We start from the raw sequence: 23,835 nt of genomic DNA, 5'->3' as shown, positions 1-23,835 counted from the left end.
CTTAATTTTCATTGTGGGACAAAAATGGTTTGACCAGCAGAGACAAAGGGAACAAACCTGTTCTTCATGTTAAAAACCTTTTTAGCACTGTACTTGTTCTGTTAGTTGTTTTCAGGTCCTAATTTTTGTGAGCAACTGTACTTTTATCCGTTGTAATGCCCTTGAAGTGCCAGATGGATGCAGTAATTCTGTGTCACTATTTGTCAATCCACATTTCCCTTTTCTAATGACTATTCTTTCCTAGAAATATTCAAAAATGTTTCTTGAATCCTCAAAAAGTATTCATACTTTAATTTAAGGAGTACAACCATACAGTAATTAATTATTTGTGGATGTAGAATTTATATCAAAAGCTTTATACTTGAGCTATGATACAAGTGCTCAGTCTGAACCTGTCATGTCAAACTGGTTACTGGTGGGAGTCACAAAATGAATAGTGTGAACAAGGAACAAGGAAGCAAACTAAATATGAGAGATGTGGGTGTCAGTTCCATGAGTAAGAGCTTTGTAAAACAAAAGCACAGTTGACTCTGAAGAGAAATGACGATGGCTAGAAACGTAACTAAAATGATGCTAAAAAGAATAATAGTCGAAATTTAAGATAAAGAAAACCACAGGACGAGCTTCACGTGTTTCAGATGTATTCTAAGTAATGTTAAAATAACTAGTCAGTGGAATTAAAAGTTTATATATATAATTCCCTCTGATATTGATCTAGAAGTGCATAGAAAATGGAAATAATCAAATGACTGTATTTACATTATGTTCCAGTGAAAGGATGTTTACTCAGAAAAGCCCATGATTACATTGTTAACTGTTGTTTTGACCTGTTAATACTTGTGAAAGTGGAGCCAGTTGTGTTGCACTTTTGGAATGATTTACTCTACAAGGTCCAGGAAGTTCATTTATTGAAATGCAGAACTCTTATAGCCCTCTGAGTACTCACCAACTTCCCTCCAAAACCACGGGTGAAATTCTTAGAAGAGCCTTGAAATAAATTGTAATACAGTATATCATAATCCCTGATGGTGGTGCCAGTTACAATTCTCCATTTAAAAAGATCAGTTATACAGACGCATCCTAAATCTCTATCACCACTATCATCAAAACATCAGATGAGGACTATGTTCTTGTAGAATGATGTTCCCTCCTGGAGAGTTCAGAGACTTGTGAATTAATGCCAGGGAGCGTTGAGGTCGTTCTGTGAACTTTGGTTCACTGACACTATAATCATCATCTGTGTTACAGTTGTGTAATTTTCTGAGTGTGTAAAGACTGTAAACCAGTTCTGCCAAATTGCTATATTAAAGTCTTTGAGCATGACAGTTCTTTTGTGATATTAGGAAGAGTAGTTTAACAATATTAATCTTAACTCAAGGTCCAATTATTAGCTATTTCTGGAGCTTTCAGCCACACTTTACAGCCTTCATCAGCAATTGGAGTTTGCTCCATTGGCATGGAGTTGATTCAATTTTCATCATGTGACCTCAGTATTGAATTTTGGTGACATCATGACGGGCTAGATTGTTACCACTGTCTCGGCTCAAGGATACAAAGCTGAAATTCATCATACTCTAAATTAAGCTGAGGATGTTTTTGTCGACCAATTGTTCAAATTCAAGAAAATTGTAAATTTCTTAAAACTCAGAAAATGTGATATTGAAGGCAATCAACTGGTGATTAATGTGAGAAAAGAAGACTCTTGTCCTTGTAATTCTCATGATTGTGTTTGATTGTTTCAGCGAACAATGATGAAGTTGCTCTTCAGTGTTGGGATCCTTTTTCAAGGGTGTGATTCAGATGTGAAATGCAGGGATGACAATGGAAAGGAGGTGGACTGGTTGGTAGACAATTGTGGCAAATCATATTTTCACCGCACCTATTCTCAGTGTCAGCTGAATATGTGATAGAATATATTTATCTCCGTATCATTAGGTATATTTTATACAAATTGCCCAATGTGAATGGTTACGGTTTGTCGTATCTGTACATGGATGAGAGCACCAACGGATGGAAAGTCAGCAAAGAAGCAATCAACAGTGACTCTGGTACTCTGGCAAACACCCTGAAACCTCTTCTTGACTTCTACAAGAGAAAGGTAATGTATTAAAGGACGTATGTCTCTCTTGCACAGAGAGTGCAGAGAGTTCAATCTGCACACAGATTCAGTTTGCTGTTATTTTGTTGTAGACTGAAGGTCTTGGATACATGCTCTATAATGATCAACCTCCAGATCCATATGTTGCTCCTGCATCATTTGGCCACAGTAAAGGTGGGTGCAGCCATTTTCCACTTTATTAAGTTCAAAGTCAAATATATAATTATTTAACAAAGCTCTGCTTCTGTTGTTTTCTTCTGTTCTACGTCCCAAAGGAGTTGTGATGTTGGACAAACAAACAGGAGTTTGGCTCTCACACAGTACACCAAAATTTCCAAAATATCGCAGCAAAGACTTCTGGCCACACAGTGGAAGCGTTAATGCTCAAACTTTTATGTGTGTGACTTACTCCTATGAGGAATTCAAAGAAATAGGTAGGTTAACGTCGGTTACATTCATGGAAGTTATTTGCCAAAAATTTTAACTTAAATTTGATTTCTCAGGATTGCAGCTCAAATACATCCATGCTTATTCATATGACTCTGACATCCCGGGAACCTTCCACAATGACCTGCAATGTGTTGCACAGCGAAGCTGCTACCCAAAGAAGAAACCCTGGTTTCGTAAAAAGATGCTGACTTCATTGAACGGCCGTAAATTCTACAGCTTTGCAAAATACAAACGTTTTGGGGATGGTGAGTGGTTGCAATTAATCAATCAATCAGGATTCAAGTGTTAGAATTTCACATTAGGTTGACGATAAGCCTGATGAGTTTTTTACAAAGCAAAATTAGGAGCACGTTTATAATTATTCTAGTCTGTCCTGTTGTCTATTGAAAACAACAAAAGAATACCATATAACTTTTGGTTTGCAGTTGTATTTCTCTTATCTATGTATAAAATGTATTTCTAAAATTTGATCCCCATGGTCTGTAAGCAGCGGGGTTACTCTTAATTTTCAAAGATAACACTATTGTGTTTTGTTTGCAGATCTTTACTCTGGCCTTATTGTGAACTATTTGAAGCAGAATCTGTATGTCAAGAGCTGGGGAAAGATGCGTCGCCCTCTGTCTTCTAACTGCAGCTCCAGCATCCCTCATCATGTGTATAATGTGAAGAAAGTAAAGATCCCAGAGATGAAGCCCTTTAGTGATACTGTAGATCACTCCAAGTGGTGTGTGACTCATGAAGATGGCTGGACCTGCATAGCTGATATGAACAGGGAAGAGAGTCAGATGAAAAGAGGTGGAGGAGCAATATGCACTGAAAACCGTGCAGTTAGGAGGGCTTTCAGATCCATGGTCCAATCGCATGAAAAATGTAAACTTGCATCACCACATTCTGATGCTCAAGACAGAGAGCTTTGAAGGCATGAACCTTTAGGGCAATGTAAAGAAAAGTGTATCTGCACTACCAAAAGCAAAGAGACAAGACTGCAGCCTGATATCACTTGACATTAACTGAACCATTATACAGTATATCTAGATTTAAATGTGTTGCAAGCTTGACATTTTAGAAGTTTAACAGACCATGTTTAACTGCATTTATTTTTATTTTTAAGATCATGCCTTAAGCATTAACTTTCATACCATCAGGATACTATTACTGCAGATTAAATAAATTGAAATAAATGATTATATTAAATGATATTGAATTACAAATGTTATGTTGCTACCGTTTTATTTTTATTTTTTTTCCTTTTAAAGGATGATTAGCCTGTCAGCCATGGGCGGATTAAACTGTGGGCCCCTGAGCAAAATATTAGTTGCTGGGCCCCTATAAACTATCTCAATGCTGGGATACTATCTGGCTCCACAGTAATGCATACATTTGGAAATATGAAGCACAAAACAAAAATAATTAAAGTCTCTCAACTAGATTTTGACACAAGGACCCCCAAGAAAGAGACTCAAGGTCAGATAATAAAGCAGGACCCAGCATCAGGCCCTTATCATGTCAGCTGATATAGGTGTCAGTGTTTATTCCTGAACAGTGTGTCCGCAAAATTTTCCTGAATACGCTGAGTCACAGCAACCCGGGAGCTTTCGGGGTCCCTGGACCTCTGGGCCTGTTAGGTCTGTTTTATTTATTCAAGTCTGCAGTGTGTTCTCACAAAATGAACAACACTCAAAGAAGTCAGCGGGAATACTAAACCCAAACTAAGAATTTTAATTTGTAGTTTTCTTTTGATTTTGGATGCTTCATTTCAAATGGAAACAGCAATTCAGATACAACAGTAAACAACAACACTTCAGTTATATTCATAATGTTTCCATTCCTTGCAGATGTGGAATTTATATCAAAGCTGTAGGCTTGATGCTGCAAGAAGAACAGCAACATTATGTCCTTTTCAACTGTTTTCTACTACAAAAAGGGTGAAAATACAAGAGTACAAAAGTACAAATTCTTGAGCCTAAAATTTGTATTTTTATAAATGTGATTTGTTATTTTCCTGCTCTGTAAACAAGTTATTGTTATTTGTTATTTTATTATTGTTTTCATGCTTTATTGTCACATTGTGAAAATCGATCAAAGATGTTTGTTAAGAGGAGCATTTTTACAAAAAGGCCGATGATTTGACTTGTTAATAAATACACTGGTTGTGTTGCACTATGATGCTGATCATCCAGGAAGTGGCTTTTTAAAAATGTTGAACCATCTTTGATACCACACCTTCCTGTTAACACCACCACCACCGCGCCTCACCATACTTTTAAAATGCTGGGTCCTAATCTCGTGACCATTATGTTATACTAATATTACAGTCAACAGTTTAAAATGTCCTAAATAAATCCTTTCAGAGACATTCTGTTGTGTGACATTAACTGTTTTTGCAGGTTATCCAATAAAAACCCTTACAGCATAATATTTGGGTTGGTTGTGATTTCTGAGGATGTTTGGTGTTAAATTGGATCGCACTATATTGGTATGCATTTGAAACTATGCGTTCAGTGGGTGGATCCTCTGTTAAGCACATTTTCATGGTCAATAGTGTATTAAGTGTTTAATTGCCTTATTGTGAGTGTGGTGTGTGTGACTCCTGATGGTGGCTGGACCTGCAGAGCTGATAAGAACAGGGAAGATGGATCAAATATGGACCATGTAAACTTGCACCTCCACATAATCACAACATGATCAAAAAGTTGCATTTAAATGGAAACAAAAGGAAACATGCACCACCAAAACACAAGTGCAAACACCCAGACCATTTTTACAAATAAATAGAAATGACAGTTGGCTTTCTTTTTTCCCCCTGAAAGATGAATCAATACACCCATTCTGATACAACTCTATATTAATTTGTTTGGTTTGTTTGTCTATCAAAGGATGGTTTAATGTATTAAATAATTCCCCCTCTCTAAGCTTATTGTTAACAGTATAAGCAAACATGATAACTCCAATAACAACGCTTTCTAGGATGATGAATCATCAAATTATTTCCACTGTGCCCATGTGGCCGATAAATCAATTACATTAGGTTGAATCTTTTCACAGAAACTTTCCCCCTTCTACAGATGAAGGTGTGCTTTTCATACATACATATTTATGCACAGTGAAGATCAAACATCCAAGATAAGTAACAAACATTTTGAGTGGAAGGGGGCTTTAAGCATTGATAACATATAATAATGACAAATACTTGCCATATTATGAAAGTTACATTTCTCCGGAAAAAGGAGCAAAATAATTTTTCAAAAAGGATATTTTCTAACATATTTATTGAAGAAAAAAGCCAAAAAGGGCCAGGCGGACTTTCATAATTATAGTATTACAAGGGTTAAGAATCATACTTGAATGTACTGACTATTACTTTGTCTTCAGAGCGAAAACAGCCCGTTTGTCCCCTGGTCTTTCTCCTCCTCACCACTAGGTGTCCCCACAGTTTACTCCTCGACCACCACAACGAGGTCACTTCCGGTCCCCGTAGCGAGCACACGAACAGGAAGCTAGCGCCACACACGTGAAAAATCTTTGGCCAAAACAGACAGCCTACCCAAGATGGACATTACAGAGGTCCCCGTGAGTCACAACAACGAAGGTAAGAAAAAGAAGAATAAGAAGAACAATAATAAGGAGGGAAACGGAAGAGCCGATGGAGTTGAGACGAAGGAGGACGTGAAGATGGAGAAGAGCGAGGCAGCAGAGTCTGCCTTCCCCCCCACCTTCAGTGTGTCCGAGATCAAGAACAAACAGCGGCGACACTTTATGTTCCTGAAACTCAAGCAGGAAAAAAGAAAGGTAAAGATCCATACATATACTAGCTAAGCTAACGTTGTCATTTACCAAGTAAACGTAACGTTAGCTGCCAGTTTATGACACTCGCAATATGTGGGTCCACCGAGCTCAAACTAACCTGAGTGCAGTCTGGTACGACAGTCACGCTGTAAACCCTCCCTTAATGTAAGCTATAGAGAGCAGGTCAGGTTGAAATGATGTGTCACTTTTTGTAATATTAATTTTCCCCTCATGAGTGGTGGAAGGTACTCAAGTACTGTACTTCAGTGTACATCTGAGGTACTTTCTCCATGATTGTACTTGAAAACCTCCAATTTGATGCCACGTTATACATCTATTTTATTACATTTCAAAAGGAAATGTGGTACTTCTTACTCCACAACGTTGACCGTAAAGCTGCAGTTATCAGTTGCAGTTCAAATTTAATTTCATAATCCATTAAACTTCAGAAGATAGTACATTTACTAGAGCACCAGATGACATCTTCAAGTTGCTGCTTTTTGTCTGTCCAACGATCTAGAAACCTCAGATATTCAGCAGACGTGAACATGAAATCATCACATTTGAGAAGCTTAAACCACTTTATAACTTTCAGCGCTACAGTAAATATAAGTTACAAGCACACTCTGTCTGGCATTTCAGTGTTTATAATTTTCTGTGTTTGTATTTCAGCAAAAGTTGCAGGTGAAGAAGAAGAAGAAAAAAGAAAGAGAAGCTTTAGGTGACAAGGTGAGTTTTCTTTTTGCTCTGCGTCTTGTCCCATATGTTGCTATCATCAGTCAAAGACTAACGTTTATTAAGTGACCTCTTAGTTCAATGGATTTTACCATTGAACAAGGTAACAACATTATTATTGTGCAATCATTTTTTCTTTTGCTCTGTCCCTCGTGAAGGCGCCGCCAAAAGAAGTCCCAAAGACGATAGAGAACCAGAGGGTGTACGACGAGACAACCGTTGATCCACAGGATGAAGAGGTGTTTACCAAGTTTGGTCGAGCTTGTTCAAACCATCTCTAAGGTTATATTTGATGGATTTGCATTAACGTGTGTGTGTGTTTTCATGTGCAGATTGCGTTTGACGAGGGAACTGATGAGTTTTCTGCCTATTTCAATGGGTTGACAAACCCCAAAGTGCTCATCACAACATCAGACAGACCAAGAGGGGTAAGTGGCTGCTGCTCGGCAAAAATATGGAAGTTGCCAGAATCTGTCACCTTTTTTAAATGTCATATATCAGCAAAGATGCTCTTAAGGAAAATGCTTTTGACCTTTTCAAACCATTTAAAAATGGTAACACTTAAAGGTCTTAGCCTGCTTCGTACACCGGGATAGAGTTTGCAACATGAATTGGAGTCTGTTGAGGCTTCTTCTCACTCCTCATTTCCAGACATTAATAACTCTCTTGATGTGCGTCTTGCAGAGGACGGTGAGGTTTTGTGAGCAGCTGGCCACAGTAATCCCAGACGCCCACGTGTACTACAGAAGAGGGTTGGCCCTGAAGAAGGTCATTCCTCAGTGCGTCGCCAGAAACTTCACCTACCTGATGGTCATCAACGAGGATCGCAAAGTGCCCAGTATCCTCAAATGCAGCTGTGTCGGGAGAGGATGACGCACAATGCTCTGTATACTGTTCTCTGTTGCCCCGTATTCATTACATCGCTGTCATTTAGATAACGGACGAGGATTGTGTCAGAGACGACTGCACTAACAAACGTTAATGCGGTGAGCTAGAACTTAGACCAGCTCGACTAACCCTAGTGTGACCTTATTCGGCCCCCTTAACCCGACCGTCAGATGGTTTGGTTCTCTGTCATCTTCCCGACGGGCCGACTGCACACTTCAAGATCAGCAACGCTCGACTGCGCAAGGAGATGAGGGCAAGTTGATGAGTTCAAATTCTATTTCCTGCTTCTGTTTTGATTAAATGAGGCTTTTGTAATACCGTGACAATAGTAATGGGTTATACAGAATTATGCCTCCTATCTCTAGTCAAAAGTGAAACGTATGCCTTTACTTATTTGCAATCATACCTCAATTAATGCTTGAATGTTTTGATGATGAGCTGTGTGGCATTCAAGCCTGAATCGTCCACGTGGTTTTATAATCATTTAATATATGAAGCCACTGTTGGTCATGTGATTCCATCATAATTGTCGTGCTTTCTCGTTGCAGAGACGAGGCAAAGATCCAACTTTACACTCTCCAGAGGTGATCCTCAACAACTTCACCACACGTCTGGGTCACAGCATCGGCCGGATGTTTGCTGCCCTCTTTCCACAAGACCCTCAGTTTGTGGGTCGACAGGTCGCCACCTTCCACAACCAGAGAGACTTTGTCTTTTTCAGGTTTCACAGGTGAGTGTTTCAGCTGAACTCTGACCTGCCTGGTATTAGAACCCTCGTTTTTCAGAAGCTGTTCCAAGAACATAGATGGTCTATAAACTGGTATTGTGATCTCTCGAAGGTACATCTTCAAGAATGAGAAGAAAGTTGGTATTCAAGAGCTGGGACCTCGCTTCACCCTCAAACTGCGCTCTCTACAGAAAGGCACCTTTGACTCAAAGTTCGGGGAGTACGAGTGGGTGCTGAAGGTGAGTCTCTCGGCGACGAAATCCTTGAGAAGAGCTGTGATGATAGAACCAATGAAGTCGGCACTTCAATAGTAATTTGTTTTGTGCCGTGCCACTTGAAGTTTATTAATGTCTGCCATGTGTGGAGTGCTTTTTATATGTGACTCAGCATAGGAATAATGTCCCAGGCTTTTTCTGTAATGCTAAAAAAAATACACTTCTTCTGTTTCCAGCGCCACGAGATGGATGCCTGCAGACGAAAGTTCCAGCTTTAAATGCAAAATAACAACCAGCAGGACAAAGATATTACTGCAGTTTGTGGCTTTCCACAAATGGACTTTAGAGTGGACATCCAGATTCTTTGTGGACTAGTTATCACTTGTCCTTTCAACTAAACATGATGACAACACCGATTACTGGAGTTTTTTTTTTTTTTTTTTAAATATCACATCGTTGTAGATTCAAACTCACTCTGAAAACGACTTCTATAAAGCTGCATCTGCAGGCCAAGTGTGGGACAGGAGCCTGTAGCTCATCGCAAGGACTTTACTCTGTTAGCTGGGAGATACCAGAGAGGAGACACACTGGCTCTCTACATGAATCTGAATAACCTGAATACAAGTGTATGTGAGAGTTGTACTCGCGCGTCGGCAGTTCCTTTCAAATGTATCTAAACAAACTGTGAATGTGGCCCAAAATTAATAAGAGTCAAGTGTGAGACTGCCGTGCATGCGGACCTATTACATCCTGGTCTGTGCAAATGATATCAGTGTAACAGTGTAAATGGTTACATGGTTCAAATTTGCGTCTACAGTGCAGCAGCTTTTTGTATTTGATAATAGACACATTTCAAAAGGCATATACTCATTTTAATAAAAACACGTTGCTGCAAGGTTAAAATGTGGAAATGCCATTTATTCTCAATCGGGAATGAACAATGTACAATTAGAAAGGCACATATGTGGGTTAGTTACTTCAAAGCAAGTAGGTCAAGATTAATATTGACGCTAAAGAGGCCGTTCCAGTCCACAACGCAGGTCCTGCAGTCCAGTTCCGACAAGGCAACACAATGTCCAAAACCTGCAGAGATGTTTCATATGCATTAGTCAGACCCAATAACCATTTTACTCAAAAGTAACTAGTACTGTACACGTCATCTACAAGTTTAATTTAGAGTTAATGAACCCCGTTACATGCCATTTAGGAGTAGATCATTACGAACCAGTTGTCTGTAAATAAGATGTATCTTGTTGCTTAACATTTCTGCAGGTATTGCAATGTGGCTGTAAATAAACTTGATGTTTTTTTACTTAACTTTAACACCAAAGTCCAGATTAACATCTACTATTGGTACAACAGAAGGGGCGAAACATGTTAAGCTTTTCAGATATGCTTATTCTCTCAACTGCTTATGTTTTAAGTGTTTTTCTTTTCTTTTCATAAAGACAGTGCTGCTGGTTATCGGTTGCCAGTGGGGGGGGGAGAAGTACTCTGTGTACAAATGATCTCATTACAAATAGATGTCATGTATTCAAATTTAAAGTATCAGCATCAAACTTGAAGTACCAAAAGTAAAAGTACTCATGCAGAATGTCCCATTTCAGAATATTGTATATTATGTTCCTGGATTATAGTATTGATGCACAGGATTAAAAATACTTCATTTGAATGAGATTTTGTGATGTGATTGCAGGTGTTAATAGTGTGTCCGTTCTTTGATCTCTTCGCACCCAGAGAATGACATGCACAGATGTTACTGAGAAGAACACGTGCTGTGGTTGTACCGGAGGAGGAGGCTCGGTGTGTTGGTGCTATAGAAAGGAGCAGACTTTCTGCGGTCCGAACGGGTTGTTGCTTGACAACATGCCGGTGAGCAGAGGGTCCTGCTGGGCGTTCTGAAGGCAGAACTGCTGCAGGTCGGCTGCGGCCTGTGACACCTGTGGAGGGAAACCAAAAAACAAGTTAAATGCTGTTATGTTAACAACCAGATGGGATAACATCTGAACAAAAACAAACGAAACAACACGCCCTAAACTGAGTAACGTTACCGTCACCTTAACTCTGTGTATGCCAGCTTCCAGGCGTAACCGTTGGACGACTTTCTTCATCGCTACGATGCTGGACGATCCCGACATTGTTACGGTTCCGTGGGACTGTAGTCTTTATAATGACGACTTTAAAAGTTTTACAAAAAGAAGTCACTTTTGGGATACAAAGCTTGGTTGGCAACTATTTCTTCCTCATCGCAGAGTTTCCGGTTTTCTTTACAGGAGTGTCCACTAGTGCTGCCTTCACGGGGTGTTCTTAAACTGTAGTCTTGTACCGTCGACTGTTTATTTTAGATGGAAATTGTACCATATGAGAATACGTACATGTTAATGAAAGCTAATCAATCTAAATTAATAATAAATTGTTTGTATGTAGTTTATGTTGTATGGACGATCTAACTCTAATATTAAAAACATGAATGAGCTTTGGGGGAGAATAAATAATTTCTCAGTAAACTTCATAATTACGACAATTTACAGGGTACACGAAAGCAGCATCAGACTAATATAAATTGCGACCTCTAGTGGTAATAAAGTGTTATCACACTTAGACATAATAACCAGAAATACTGTACAAGAAAACTTCAGACATTTCTCGACATACCCTGAATGTTTTCAATGTAATGTGTGACGTTTAAGAAGTAACTTTATTATTATTATTTTTTATTTTTTTTGCTAAATCTATAATACAATCTAAAAACAAAATATAGCGTAGTAAAAAGAAAATGAAACCATATCGCATGTCGCCTTTGCTGGATAAATAACGTAATATAAAATACAGAGATTGCCCTGCCAGCATTCACCCATTGAATTTCAATTTACATTAAACTGAAAACTGAATTTACCTGCACAACGGATTCAAATTTAAGGACAGTGTCAGAGAAAACTGGATTAGCTGCTTCTCTCTGCAGTAATTGTCATCATCAGCACCAGAGCAACCAGCGCTGGAACTCTCATAAAATAAACTCCACTGGGAGACTGTCTGGGTTTGATTGCCCCAAATTGTTACCGAGCAGTTCACGCCTTCACGTCCCAATAAACGAGGCTTCCTGCGAACAAACCTAACAGAAATCTACCCTCTTAAAGTGTTCTTCTGGGAATGGTAATGGAGCTGTCTTGTGAGTCAACGAGATATCCCGAGAACAGAAGACCGGCCAGTTGCAAGGTACGTTATTAAGAAAAGTATTGCATCATTGTCTTTATGTACAGGGAATACAAAATGTCTAATAATACTTATGGTGCCAATATGCACACTGAAACGTGTTGAATGGCCGTTTTTGTGTGTTTAGTTTGTGGAGCTCCATGTGCTGTATGTTCCAGAGGACCAGTGGAACGTGAAGCTCAATAAAGTCCCTGCTGAAGCCATAGAGAGCTTCATATCTGCTGGCTTCATCAGGTAAAAAATGCCATTCTGGAAATGTTTATTTATTAGCATGTGTTGTTATCAGTTCATTCTGTCGGACAAACACAGTGAAATAACAAGTGCAATGTTTATTTAATACTTATTCGATGGATTAAAACCATAAAGTGACTATCTTAAAGTTCTCTATGTTTTCAAACCACTGTGCAGCCTGTGAGGAAAGGCACTTTACTTTAAATGTTTATTTCCCAATGTTTAATATTAGCTTTTAAAGCTTGATATGATTATGGTATTTAAATGTGAGCACTTGAAAGCTGTTATATTTTTATTTCGGCAATTAAACTTTTCCCTCAGATTTTTATTTTACAGTGTTTTGACTATAACAGGTCACTAAAATCCACAGAAACCCAGATTACAGATAGTTATACCTGGGTTCTTCACAAGGTGTCACAGTGTAAAAGAAGTGTGAAAACATAATTAGTGTTGTGGTTCAGTTATCACGAATCTCCTTTTCATCACTCAGGGTTTTACCTGATAGCTCCCTGAAATCTCTGAGGAGCGAGCTGGGAGCTCTTCTTGGCGCTGAGAGGCACATCGAAAAATTTTCCTTCCTCAAATGTGTGGGGCGCAGTTTGGCTCTGGTGAGTGCAGCTGGCTGTTTATTGTGGTTTTCTAAAGCTGGTTGTGTTTCACCCGGCAGACAGTAGAGAGAAACAATGCAGACAGTTTGATTAACAAGTTCACTATTCAAGCTGTAAACACTGAAGTGTGTGTGTGTGTGTGTGTGTGTGTGCGTGTGTGTGTGTGTGTGTGTGTGTGTGTGTGTGTGTGTGTGTGTGTGGTGTACAAGAGAGGGAAGTGAGTACACAGTTGTTCCTGCTTTTCACAATAAACAAATCCTTTGCTATTACAGGTCAAGAGCAAACAGGAGAAGGATCTGAAAGTGAAAACGTTCGCTCCACCGTATGTATGTAGAATCCATGTTCCATATTAGCATTTTGTTTTGGTATTATAAATAATAGTATTTCAGGTTTTCAAAATAACTCAAATTAAAAAAAAAAGAAAAGAAACACTCACAGCAAGTGGATTTCAAATGTGTGGTATTTGCCATTGCTATCCTTTAAAAAAGTAAGAGATCATCTTCACTTGTGTGACTTTATGGCTTTCAATTTTGTATTTGTTATGCCATCTACGTTGCTAATTTCTCCCTCAATTTTGTTATGAACTTCAGTGATTGCCTGTATGTACTTGTCTAATTAGTTTGTTAGTCTAGCAGCTCTACAGTAAGTGATGATCTTCATTATGTACCAGTTAAGCCCCACTTATGTCTCGTTGTCACCTATCGGCAGGCCCCACAGCCAGAGCTTTACCTGCTGCCCACTGTGGAGATCGACAGCAGTGTTTGCTCCCAGTCACTCAACCCAGACACCAGCAGCAGCTCCCCAGACCACCAGACCTATTACCCCCCTCCCAAGACACGCAGCCTGCCAGCAGGAACAAAAGAGCCTGTTAAATTTCCCCTCATCCCCCAGTGTTCCCATCAGCCACCTCCCACTCCCAGCCTGGAAGAGGAGGAGGAGGAGGAGGAAGATGAGGAGCAGAGCTATAGTTCTTCAGAGGCAGAAGGAGAAAATGAAGAGGAGGGTCTCTCTTCCAACAAGTTAGAGTGGGCAGAGCAGGAATGCTGCCCGAGGAAGCCTCATCATCAAAGGGCAACACAGCTTGTTTCACAGAATGAAGGCAAAATTACAGGTACAATATATTAGCTTTTGCTCTGCAACAAAGAATGCCTTATACGCTGCAGTTGCACACATTTGCAGCCCGTTATCTGTGCGATTATCCCATGTGATGAAAGTGCAGGTTTCTGTAATTTCAAACAAAGTGCTGCTGATATTCACCATGTTTCAGAACAGATCTTATCACTCCTCTTTCGACTCATATTCTTGAGGTAAATGTGAAAATGGCAATTCAGTCTTTTAAATCATGCTACAAAATACCCTCATCTTCTCTGAAAAGCCCATTTCAGGCAAACAGACAAGAATGCAGACACAAAATGATGCAGAACAAAGTTTACATTAGTTTGAATGTGAAAATGACACTGGTATTTTATAATCTGGTTTACCAGGCACTTGTTGCATTGGTAGAAAAAGGATTGCACATCTGCCCCCCAGCCTCTTAGCAATGACATCTTTAGCCCCTTTTGACACTAATCCTCTGGATCTCACATTAATGTACTAAGCTCTTCAGTTGTTATATATCCACAGCTTTACAACGATGTGAAGCCGATTCAGCTCAGGTGAAGGAGTCGCCAGAGAACAAAGAAACCTGCGAAAAGAACAAACAGTACCACCGACAGAACAGAACGGCCAGATATTCAGGAGTCACCAAGTCTCTGGAGGACAGAGATTCAGGCTGCTCGCTCACAGACGGGTACTGTGCAGCTTAACTTGAGTGCCATTCTTGCACCCTGCTGTGAATACTACTCACACTACTCACACTACTGCTTCTGTAACGGTGTGTCTTTTTACAGGCTCGGCAAATCAAAAGATGTACATGTATTGAAGTCCAACAGGACTAAACCAACAAGTGGGGTAATGTATAGTGTTTTCTGACCAAACTTTAAGACATATCTCAGCATGTTGACTTCAGTCTTTCCTCTTGAGAAAAAACCCATGAGAGAGGTTGCCCTTAAAGGACCTTTGATAGATTTTAAAAGAAAAGAAAAAAAGGAAATCCTAAGTTTCTTGGTGTAGTCATTAGTCTAAATTCCACTGCCAGCAGGCGGATCTAGTGGAGTGTGTGAGGAATACAGACTAGTCCATTAAAATCAAACTCTGTTCAGACTGTTGTATTTCTTGCTTTCTCTAAGGTGACAGAAAGTCCAGTTGGGTCGTCTCGGTGTGTTGGGCTCACCTCTCCGCCTCCAAGTCGAGCCTTCACTGTGGTCACTCAAAAAACGACTGCCTCTCTCGCCTTTCAGACAAACAGTACGCTGTCACTTTGGCCACATACCAAGGATTAATGATCTTTCACTTTGTTTTGTTTTTAACCCAACCAACATGTCTGTTACTGTTAGGAGAGGAACTGATCGAGGAAATCAAGCTGGTGAGGGAGGAGAGAAAGCAACTGGAGTGGACAAGGCAAGAGCTGCTAAGAAAGGGGAAAGATTTGTTGGCTCAAAACAGACATCGCAGGAACCAAGGTCAGCAATCAAATACTGTTTAGTAAAAAGCAGTGAGCAATCATAACTTCGGTAGTTTTCCATCAGTCTGTGAACCCAAGAACAGAACAGAATTGTTCCTTATGTGGATAAACAAACCTGTAACATATTACTGTTGTAAAGAGAAAATTAACTTAAATGTAAGTATAAATATTCTAGTGCTTGATTGCTACTACAGACTTGTAGAAGATCTAATCCCCTGTGGTTTTAATTGCAGTTGACAATACGTTAAAGACATGAAATAAAGAGAAAATGTAATTCCTATATTTTTTAGTAGGTCAAATTGTCAAAAGTAACGCAATTCGGCTCGTGCCTTTCTCGTCAATGCAAAGCACGTGACAGTTGGAAGAAGAAATATTTTGAGACCAAGAAGGCCACAGCACCATTGGAGGAAAATCTGAGAAACTTACGACAAGAGTTGGAGACATTTTACAATAAACTCTTGCATCAGCTCCAGGCCAGAGATAACAGAGGGAAGCCAAGACGACAGGGCAGACCTTCCATAAAGGTAAAACGGATTTTATCTTGACTTTTATGTTGGTTTTGACTTATATTAAAAGGTGGACACAGTATGAGTTTGGAAGATTCCCTAATCTTATTCTTTCTCTAAATATTGCATCGTTTTCAAAGAAATCGGATACACTGAGTGATATTTTGAATTGCTGATGTACCTTTTTCACAGCATACATTTGAACTTGTAGAAGGAAAAGCAAAAGTTTAATTAAGAATGCATCATAGCAAAGCCCTGTAAGTGGAACCATTGGCTTTTGATGTGATGACGTGTCAAAAAAGGTATGTTAGTAATTAAAAATGACACCAGTGCTGCTATTATTTTTTATAAAAGTCAAGTAAATGACTGATTGAAAGATCATGACTTTCAGAATGAGCTCATCATTCAGATCATGACAGAGAGCCATGAGATTGACAACCTGAAGAGGAAGGTAGAGGATGCGAAGATGAAGCTGGTAACAGAGATAAAGGTAACACATTTTCTATGAATCTATTTAAATGTTTCTATAACCTCTGAACAAAAGGAGCTGTGGTACAACATAGGAAGTTGATAACTAGTCGGTCAAGAGGCATATTTGGAAAAAATGGCAACATCCTACAAATATTACGTGTTCTAACATGTACTTGAAAGTAATATTATTCCGTAGAATATTCTACATACTTTACAAATGTATTATTTGACTTAATGTTATGGAGCCAGCATGTAGGTTTAGAACGGTGAACAGAGAGTTAGCTGGAACTACTTAGTACGTGTACATTATCAGAAATAAAATGAAGACGCCCTACAGCCAATCAAAATCAAGTATTCACCCAGACCATGGTCTAATCCCTGATAATGGACATCTCATCGGGAATTATTCCTTCCATGGAGAAGTGTGAAGTTCCTTAACATAGAAAGGCTCAAAAAAAGTAACAGTACCTTGAATTTCTACTTCAGTTGCTGTACTCGGGTAAATCCTCTTAGATATGCTGGTGCACCATCTGGTGTATTATATTAACAAACCATGTTGTCTTTTCATGAATGGCTGCGTAGTTGAGGAAACAGGCTGCCACAGAGCTGAGGGCCCTGAAGGCTGAGCTGGCCCAGAAGAAGAGTCAGTCCTCTCATCCTGGTCCCATGTCATCGCTGGGCTTTGGAAAGACCACACGGGACCGACCACACGTCCAAAGCACCTCCATCTAATTCAGTACACACAGACTGTGAAAAAATCCTTTGGTGGGACAGCAGTTGATATTGATTTGTTTGATTTTCTGAGTTTAGTAATTTTGTACTTTTATTTTTCCATCTTTTTTTGTTATTACTTGATGTAAATGTGTTTGAAATGTTGATACCGTTTTCATTGTGAATTTCTGAGGTGCTGTAAGCTGAGAGACGCACAGACCCGTTTTTGTCCATTAAGGGGGGATTTATAGGGTGAGATAGCAGGTCAACAGTATATGCCACATAGAATAGCTTGAAGATTAATCTGAGATGCTCAGGAGTGTGTGTCAAGTTGTTATAATCATAACTACAAAATTAAAAATAATGAATTAAATAATTAAAATACATTGTGTCAGTGTAAAAGGGCTAAGAATATTATGATGGAAGGTCTGATGGCCATCCCCATGCTCTATGATGCCATCTTTCCACTGGATAATAATAAAAATGATCAAAGATCCCTCCAAAATACCACATTAAGACACCAAGACCTTGAGGAACACCGTAGAAAAAAGTCATGCTTTAAAATGTTAAACATGTTTTAATTATCAAAAGACTCAATAGCTCTAAATTCGTCAATCAAAAAACAGTTTATGTCACTTAACGATTGGTTGTCTTACCGTCCCAAGAATCAGTTGTTTCAGTTTGCACAGAGTAATGTCAACTACATTCAATGACAACAGCAATAAAAGCCCCCAATTAACACTAGCGTGCGAGTAAGCATCCCTGACCATAAAGAAGCCACACCCCATTACTGCTACAAAGGGATATATAGACTTAGCAACAAACAGGAGGGGTGAGGTACATTTCTGCAGCAGTGTCAAAGTGAATCCCAGCTAGCATCCTAAGAGTGCATTCCACATCACTGCAGTCTGCTGCTTGGCAACCGGTTCATCACTGTAGTCCAAGATGTTGGCATTCCACATGCCAATGCCCCTCAAACCTTTAGATTTCACCGACTCCGCCTTGGGACAGATACTCTGTGGGTCATCGTACCAAACCTGATGAATCTGTCCTGTCTGGTCCTGAGGAAAAAACAGGCATCCTAAAGTTAAATGTAATACATTCTGAGACCCTTTCCATACATTTAAGACCTCATCGCCACTTTGAGTTAATACCGGTTACATCAGTGACACACTTTACATTTACTTTACATTGATTTTGATTCTTAGTTTGTGATTACTCCTTGGACTCTATCAAAGCAACTAAATTCATAGACGGTATGGGAACAAAGCACAACAGAATGAACCGAGTGACTAACGCAATGCAAGATTTATTAGAAAGAGTATTATCAGTTATACACAAAAGCTGAAAACACTCATACATACTTGTAGGACCGTTATTTCACCTATGAGCGTTGAACTTTGATAAACAGTAATGAGTAACTTGGAGAATGCGAATGGTTGCATAAGCAGCTGGTGGCACCTTGCGAGTCCCGCAGGAATTACGTTCTGTCATTAATGCTAGAGTTGTTAAATTTAGTTAGCGATGCACAATTCAGTAGTTTTATATGGACGTGAGATGGAAAACAATGACATACAAAAATGTCATGATATAGTATGTAATGCAAAATATCATAGTATAGTCAAAAAAGTCATATGTCACAAAAACTGTCATAGCTTGCTATAAAAAGACAAACAATTAAACGTTTAGTATGTAATAAAAAAGTAATAGTATGTTATAAAAAATGTCACTGTATACTAATTCACAAAAAATATCATAGCATAGTATAAAAAATAACATGGTATAGTATGTCATATTATGCCCTGAAAAATGTCTGGTATGTCATAAAAAAAGTCATTAAAAACTACTATTATAAGTAAAAAGAAATATATGTATATGTATAAAATGTATAAAAGTATGCAATAAAAAAGTGATGAAAAAGTCATAATATAGCATTCCATAAAAAATAAAAAATTAAATGTGGTAAAAATGTCATAATATACTATGTCAAAACATATTTAAAAAATAAATTTAAGAAATATCATCATTACCATTAGTCAAGTCAGAGCATATGGACCAACCAATCAGAGGGTGACAGCCCGATGTGACAAAGTCAGTGAAATTGCACATCTTCACAACTATCAGCATGCAAATGGATGCTTAACGGCATTTCTACATCCATCCAAAATAGAAAAGGTTCATGTAGTATAGTGTGTCTTTATGAATCTGACAAAAGAATGCGTATGCACTTTAACATCTTTATGCATCTATTTTATTTAGTTTTATCCGTTTTATGGTTGTTTTTCGAATGGGGGATTTGTTGAGTTGTATTATATCAGGACTAGAAGAAGTGAAGTTAGTGAAGCTTGAACTTGGAAGAAACACAAAGAATCCGTGAAAAAGACGCCCACTTTGCTAACCGATAAAACATTTTACCCTAACTAAGTAGCTGTGTAATTCTAAGCTAATTAAAGCAGAAATAAGACTTAAACTACAGTATATAATAAAGACAATGTACCTCGTAATTGAAGTAAGGAGCTTGCTGCTTGTCGTCCCAGAGCCTGCCGGACAGTGAGTTGTTGACCTGCTTCATGATCCACTTGTATGGTTTCTGTGTTCCAGCTGCATCACTACAGGAGGCTCCACGGAAAGGAACTTTGATTATAGAACATACTCCCTCCTGGTATGGAAAAAGACATTAAGGGAAATCTGAGTTAACATTTCAGACAGAAAAACAACAAAATAAGTGTAAATAAATGGCAGCAATAGCATGTTTTGCCTTCACTAACATTTTCCAGGATGGGAAAAAAAACAACAACTTAAAGATCATAAATCACAGGGAGAAGAGAAAAGGTTAAGAGATTAATAATTACCATATTTCTGTATTTCATACACGAAAGGCAATTAAAGTGCTTTATATAATGCATATTTTCTTATTGTCAATAAATTCCATAAAAGTTGCAACACAATGTCTTAGTCTGTCTCAATATCTTTTATGACTCCCTCCCCTATCTGTAGCTCTCAGCCATTTGTTTGTAATAATGGAATCAACTGGGCACTGTACATTACATAAACACTAGTAAATAGTGCATGTATTATTATTATTATTAATTCATAATACTACTTAGAGCTGCGGATTAATACACATTTAGTGCTCCAGTGAGAAGGTACAGCAACAGTAAAGAATACATGCAATTGAATCAGAATAAATGGTCATCAACGGCGTGGCTCATTAATGTGTTTTAATAGCCATTCATTGTTAGTTTCAGTCTTTTTATGGGATTTGTAAACAATAAAAACAAGACTAAGTGTCTACACAACACAACCATGGTATTGGGTTTTCATCCTTTGAGGACCCTTGCTAAAAATATAGATTACTATACTTAAAAATACAACAAACATTTGAATTGTATATCTTATTAAAGGAGCATATCTTACCTGGGAAAGGTTAAGGCATGTGTAGTCATAGCCGTACCATGGCACTCCCATGACTAGCTTCTTTGGATCGATCTTCAGACTCAAAAACTGGTCATAACCTTAAAAGAATAACATTTCATATAGTGGTGATGAATAAGTCTGCATTGATCAAATAACTTTATCATCATGCATTTCTTAACAACTGGACAACAAACCATTCAACGTTTGAGAGAGTGGGGCATTGGCCATTGCAATACAGTCCCCCATGATCTGGCTCTGCTCGTCATAGGACATCACAAACAGCAGGTCACAAGATTCAGCGACGGTAACATAATCGTAGCAGCGCTTGTCGATACAATTTGGTGACCAGGCAACGTCAAATGACACCTTGAGATCGAGATAAGATAAATAAACACAGAGTCCAGTCAGGTTAGGCAAGGCTCACAGCACTTCAATCATTCATTTTCTTACCTGCTTGATTTCTATTTAGGGCGAGGGAGGTATTTAGGGGAAAAAAAGAAGAAGGCTAACCCAAGCTACATGCTCATATTGGGGGACCTTGTCAGAACATTGTGTTCACCTGGGAGCCTGGGATCGCGCTGTGGAAGGCCTCAGTGGTCTCTTTGACCAGGTCTGTCAAAGCATGGTACTCCGGGGAGCCCTCCTCCACCGCTTGTTCGAGGTCGATGTTGATCCCATCCATAAATTGACTCTTGGCCAAGTTTACCTTCTCCGTTATCCACGTCGTCCTGTTATGTTGGTCCACGATGTAGGGGAGGTGAATATCACCTTTTCCCACCAGCAAGGAAATAGAGAGATGGAGATAGTTATGGGTCGATGAATGTTGACAGCAGGAGCAAGAAGTAGAGCTAGGATTGATTAAATGCCATAAATTGATTAAAGATTGACGCTAATAACATTCACAGGATGGATATAGACCAACACATCTCAATGATAGGAGGATGTCATGTCATGATGTAGAATACTTTGTATGTTATGTAGATAACGGTTTAGCTCTTGACTTAAAGTAAGAACAATGGACCATTACTCTACAATTGCTACAAATGATTTCATTCCACAATGGAATAAGTTATCTTACCTTTAATTACAACCCGTGCTCCTTTGGAGTGAGCGTAACACATGAGATCAGCATCATATTTTCCAAATGTCGCCACTGTCGTCACCATGGTCCAGTTGTAGGACTTCCATCTCTTTCCACCCACGTCAAACACAAACACCTTAAAACACAGAGACCACACAGACTGATGACTGTAAGCTTGACTTCTCCTATTCATACTCCGTTAATGTCCTGCTAAATATTTCAGTAATTTGTTAATTTGATAAATACCCCCAAAGGAATACCTGTGACAGACTGATATTTTTCAAGTCAGTCTCACTTCTTTTCATCTTACCACGAAAAAATTGTATCCTGAACTCCAAACTATTAGAACCAAAGCAGGGCTGAAGATGGTGATTGCAAATAACCTTGTTTTGTTCATGATCAATACCCAATTATTGTTTTAATAACTAAATTAATCGTTTAGTCTAGCCTGTAAAATGTCAATCATAAATTACCAGAGCCCTAACTAAGTTCTTAAAACTATAGTCTGACCAGGCCTGAAAGAATCACTATGAAACTTACAATAGAAAAAAATAATAGAAAGCTCAGCAAATATTAATTATTGCCAAGCAGCCAACACAGCAGAAAACTGCAAAAACTAGAGTTCACACTTTTGATTTTTCAATTACTTTATGCATGTTTAGACTGTGATAAATGAAATGTTTTCTAGGTGAAGATGCCACTTTCATGCTCACCAAAGCATGACATTCGATAGATTTCCGGTCATGAGATCTAGTTGTATTACAATCATGAACAGCGGTTTGTGACATTGTAAAATAGCAGCCAGCATGAACTTCTGTCCGTTTATCTTAACAGCAAAATGTTTTATTTTCTCTTCTTTCAGTCTACTGTAACGTGTACATGGTAAAGTGGCCTATCAAATATGCTCGGAAATGGTGAAAGTTTGCAAGGTGAATCTTCCAGTAAAGGTAATATGCTGCAGGTGGAGTTTGAGCATTAACTACCTCAAAGTCTCTCTCCTCGCGGATCTGTTGACAGAGCTCCGGTTTCTCACACGGACACACGGCAGCCCTGCAGACCAGGATGACCGACGACAAAAACAGAAGAAAGTACGACATCTTTGTAGGAGGAAGAATTCTGAACTGAAGACGCAAAGCAAGACAGGTGACCCGGAAGTAAGAATATTTCAAAATAAAAGTCAAGGCACTAGAATGACCGTATGCAAGCAATTCTTATTTACAGTCCATGATGCAAGCACGTACCAGGGTAACATTGGAAGAAAAAATTATTAATGAATAGAAATAAATAAATCTTAGTCGATGGGAGTATGTTAGCAACAGTAGTTGACTACAGTTGACTACTGATTTAATATTAATTTATCCATGTACACAGCAACAATCAACTTTTTTCATTGTTTGATGCAATGCAGTTCGTAATATAGTTTAATCAAAGACAATTTGTGTGTGCAGAGTGGTTGCTGTTTGCACTGATATTTATTTTTCCACCGCATTCTGTTCCTTGATTGAAGGCAGAGCATAGGCTGTAAAACGAGACGCAGAGTAAAAGTGTTTACCATTTCTACCAGTAGATGGCAGTATAAGTGTATTTAAACCATAGATTTAGTTATATTTACATGTGTCTGTTAATTATCTCTAGGCTATAGATACAGATGTATTTAATGCTGTTTATTTCACCTGACATTTGATGTCCATGGTTAATTTGCAACCTAGTTGTGTTCATCATGTATTTACTTGTTATTTTTATGTAATTTCACAACCAAACTTACCTACATGGAAGAGTGAGCATGTGTTGATCACGAGGCCATAAATAATGACAGTTGAAAGATGAAGAGACATTTGGTTTATTCTTATTAAACAGCCTTCATTGGACCTTGCCTCAGTTACCACCCAGTCATAGCACCACCTGTACTTCCCATTTTTACCTTCATTACTATATTATCACTGGACCATAATCATCAACCTCTAACCTGTTCTGTTGTAACTCTGCTGTCAGCATCTTAGCACCTCTGACAAAATCATGTCATCATAATGTAAGCTATTAGGTCTAAATAATGATTTATCACTGTGCTTGTGTGTGAAAACAGTTGTAGGAGTTGACTATATGAGTTATTGTATAAGACTGAAACATGGAGAGCA

General features: G+C 38.7%; 5 protein-coding genes across 5 annotated transcripts; 3 read left to right on the top strand and 2 right to left on the bottom strand.

Moving 5' to 3' along the window:
- Positions 1–472: 472 nt before the first annotated feature.
- LOC306695330 (deoxyribonuclease-2-alpha-like) lies at positions 473–4,131 on the top strand. The gene is made up of 7 exons (XM_079158554.1): positions 473–558; positions 1,743–1,840; positions 1,936–2,098; positions 2,191–2,272; positions 2,374–2,532; positions 2,602–2,793; positions 3,089–4,131. The coding sequence occupies exons 1-7, from the start codon at positions 541–543 to the stop codon at positions 3,463–3,465; spliced, it is 1,089 nt and encodes a 362-aa protein (XP_079014680.1). The 5' UTR covers positions 473–540; the 3' UTR covers positions 3,466–4,131.
- Positions 4,132–6,043: 1,912 nt separating this feature from the next.
- Positions 6,044–9,345, top strand: rpf1 (ribosome production factor 1 homolog). The gene is made up of 9 exons (XM_079158577.1): positions 6,044–6,337; positions 7,007–7,063; positions 7,228–7,308; positions 7,402–7,497; positions 7,754–7,907; positions 8,128–8,210; positions 8,506–8,687; positions 8,797–8,923; positions 9,136–9,345. Exons 1-9 carry the CDS (start codon positions 6,098–6,100, stop codon positions 9,175–9,177), a joined length of 1,062 nt encoding a protein of 353 aa, XP_079014703.1. The 5' UTR covers positions 6,044–6,097; the 3' UTR covers positions 9,178–9,345.
- A 102-nt stretch (positions 9,346–9,447) lies between these two features.
- On the bottom strand, positions 9,448–11,192 carry LOC306695350 (guanine nucleotide-binding protein G(I)/G(S)/G(O) subunit gamma-5-like). Its single transcript, XM_079158578.1, has 3 exons — positions 10,957–11,192; positions 10,687–10,839; positions 9,448–9,982 (listed from the first exon to the last, which is right to left on the bottom strand). Exons 1-2 carry the CDS (start codon positions 11,035–11,037, stop codon positions 10,714–10,716), a joined length of 207 nt encoding a protein of 68 aa, XP_079014704.1. The 5' UTR covers positions 11,038–11,192; the 3' UTR covers positions 9,448–9,982; positions 10,687–10,713.
- Positions 11,193–12,055: 863 nt separating this feature from the next.
- Positions 12,056–17,229, top strand: spata1 (spermatogenesis associated 1; the record flags this gene model as incomplete). Its single annotated transcript, XM_079157488.1, has 12 exons — positions 12,056–12,115; positions 12,240–12,346; positions 12,834–12,951; positions 13,224–13,277; positions 13,660–14,062; positions 14,575–14,740; positions 14,841–14,901; positions 15,180–15,297; positions 15,387–15,512; positions 15,863–16,038; positions 16,412–16,510; positions 17,074–17,229. 12 exons carry the CDS (start codon positions 12,056–12,058, stop codon positions 17,221–17,223), a joined length of 1,638 nt encoding a protein of 545 aa, XP_079013614.1. The 3' UTR covers positions 17,224–17,229.
- A 244-nt stretch (positions 17,230–17,473) lies between these two features.
- ctbs (chitobiase, di-N-acetyl) lies at positions 17,474–22,837 on the bottom strand. Its single transcript, XM_079158593.1, has 7 exons — positions 22,684–22,837; positions 21,698–21,836; positions 21,179–21,387; positions 20,814–20,985; positions 20,620–20,717; positions 19,700–19,861; positions 17,474–18,263 (listed from the first exon to the last, which is right to left on the bottom strand). Exons 1-7 carry the CDS (start codon positions 22,795–22,797, stop codon positions 18,075–18,077), a joined length of 1,083 nt encoding a protein of 360 aa, XP_079014719.1. The 5' UTR covers positions 22,798–22,837; the 3' UTR covers positions 17,474–18,074.
- Positions 22,838–23,835: the final 998 nt, after the last annotated feature.

This window comes from Pholis gunnellus (genome assembly GCF_910591455.1).
Source record: "Pholis gunnellus genome assembly, chromosome: 4".
Classification (NCBI taxonomy): Eukaryota; Metazoa; Chordata; class Actinopteri; order Perciformes; family Pholidae; genus Pholis; species Pholis gunnellus.
Note: the sequence above shows the minus strand (reverse complement) of the source record. Positions and strands in the feature narration are given on the sequence as shown.

Coding starts and splice junctions, on each gene's coding strand:
- LOC306695330 (XM_079158554.1), top strand. Junction 2,099..2,190: donor TTGACTTCTACAAGAGAAAG/GTAATGTATTAA, acceptor ATTTTGTTGTAG/ACTGAAGGTCTTGGATACAT. Junction 2,794..3,088: donor ATACAAACGTTTTGGGGATG/GTGAGTGGTTGC, acceptor TTTTGTTTGCAG/ATCTTTACTCTGGCCTTATT.
- rpf1 (XM_079158577.1), top strand. CDS start 6,098: ATGGACATTACAGAGGTCCCCGTGAGTCACAACAACGAAGGTAAGAAA. Junction 7,064..7,227: donor GAGAAGCTTTAGGTGACAAG/GTGAGTTTTCTT, acceptor TCCCTCGTGAAG/GCGCCGCCAAAAGAAGTCCC. Junction 8,688..8,796: donor GTCTTTTTCAGGTTTCACAG/GTGAGTGTTTCA, acceptor GATCTCTCGAAG/GTACATCTTCAAGAATGAGA.
- ctbs (XM_079158593.1), bottom strand. CDS start 22,797: ATGTCGTACTTTCTTCTGTTTTTGTCGTCGGTCATCCTGGTCTGCAGG. Junction 21,837..22,683: donor GCGAGGAGAGAGACTTTGAG/GTAGTTAATGCT, acceptor CTGTGTTTTAAG/GTGTTTGTGTTTGACGTGGG. Junction 19,862..20,619: donor CATGCCTTAACCTTTCCCAG/GTAAGATATGCT, acceptor TTTCCATACCAG/GAGGGAGTATGTTCTATAAT.
- LOC306695350 (XM_079158578.1), bottom strand. CDS start 11,037: ATGTCGGGATCGTCCAGCATCGTAGCGATGAAGAAAGTCGTCCAACGG. Junction 10,840..10,956: donor CTGGCATACACAGAGTTAAG/GTGACGGTAACG, acceptor TTCCCTCCACAG/GTGTCACAGGCCGCAGCCGA.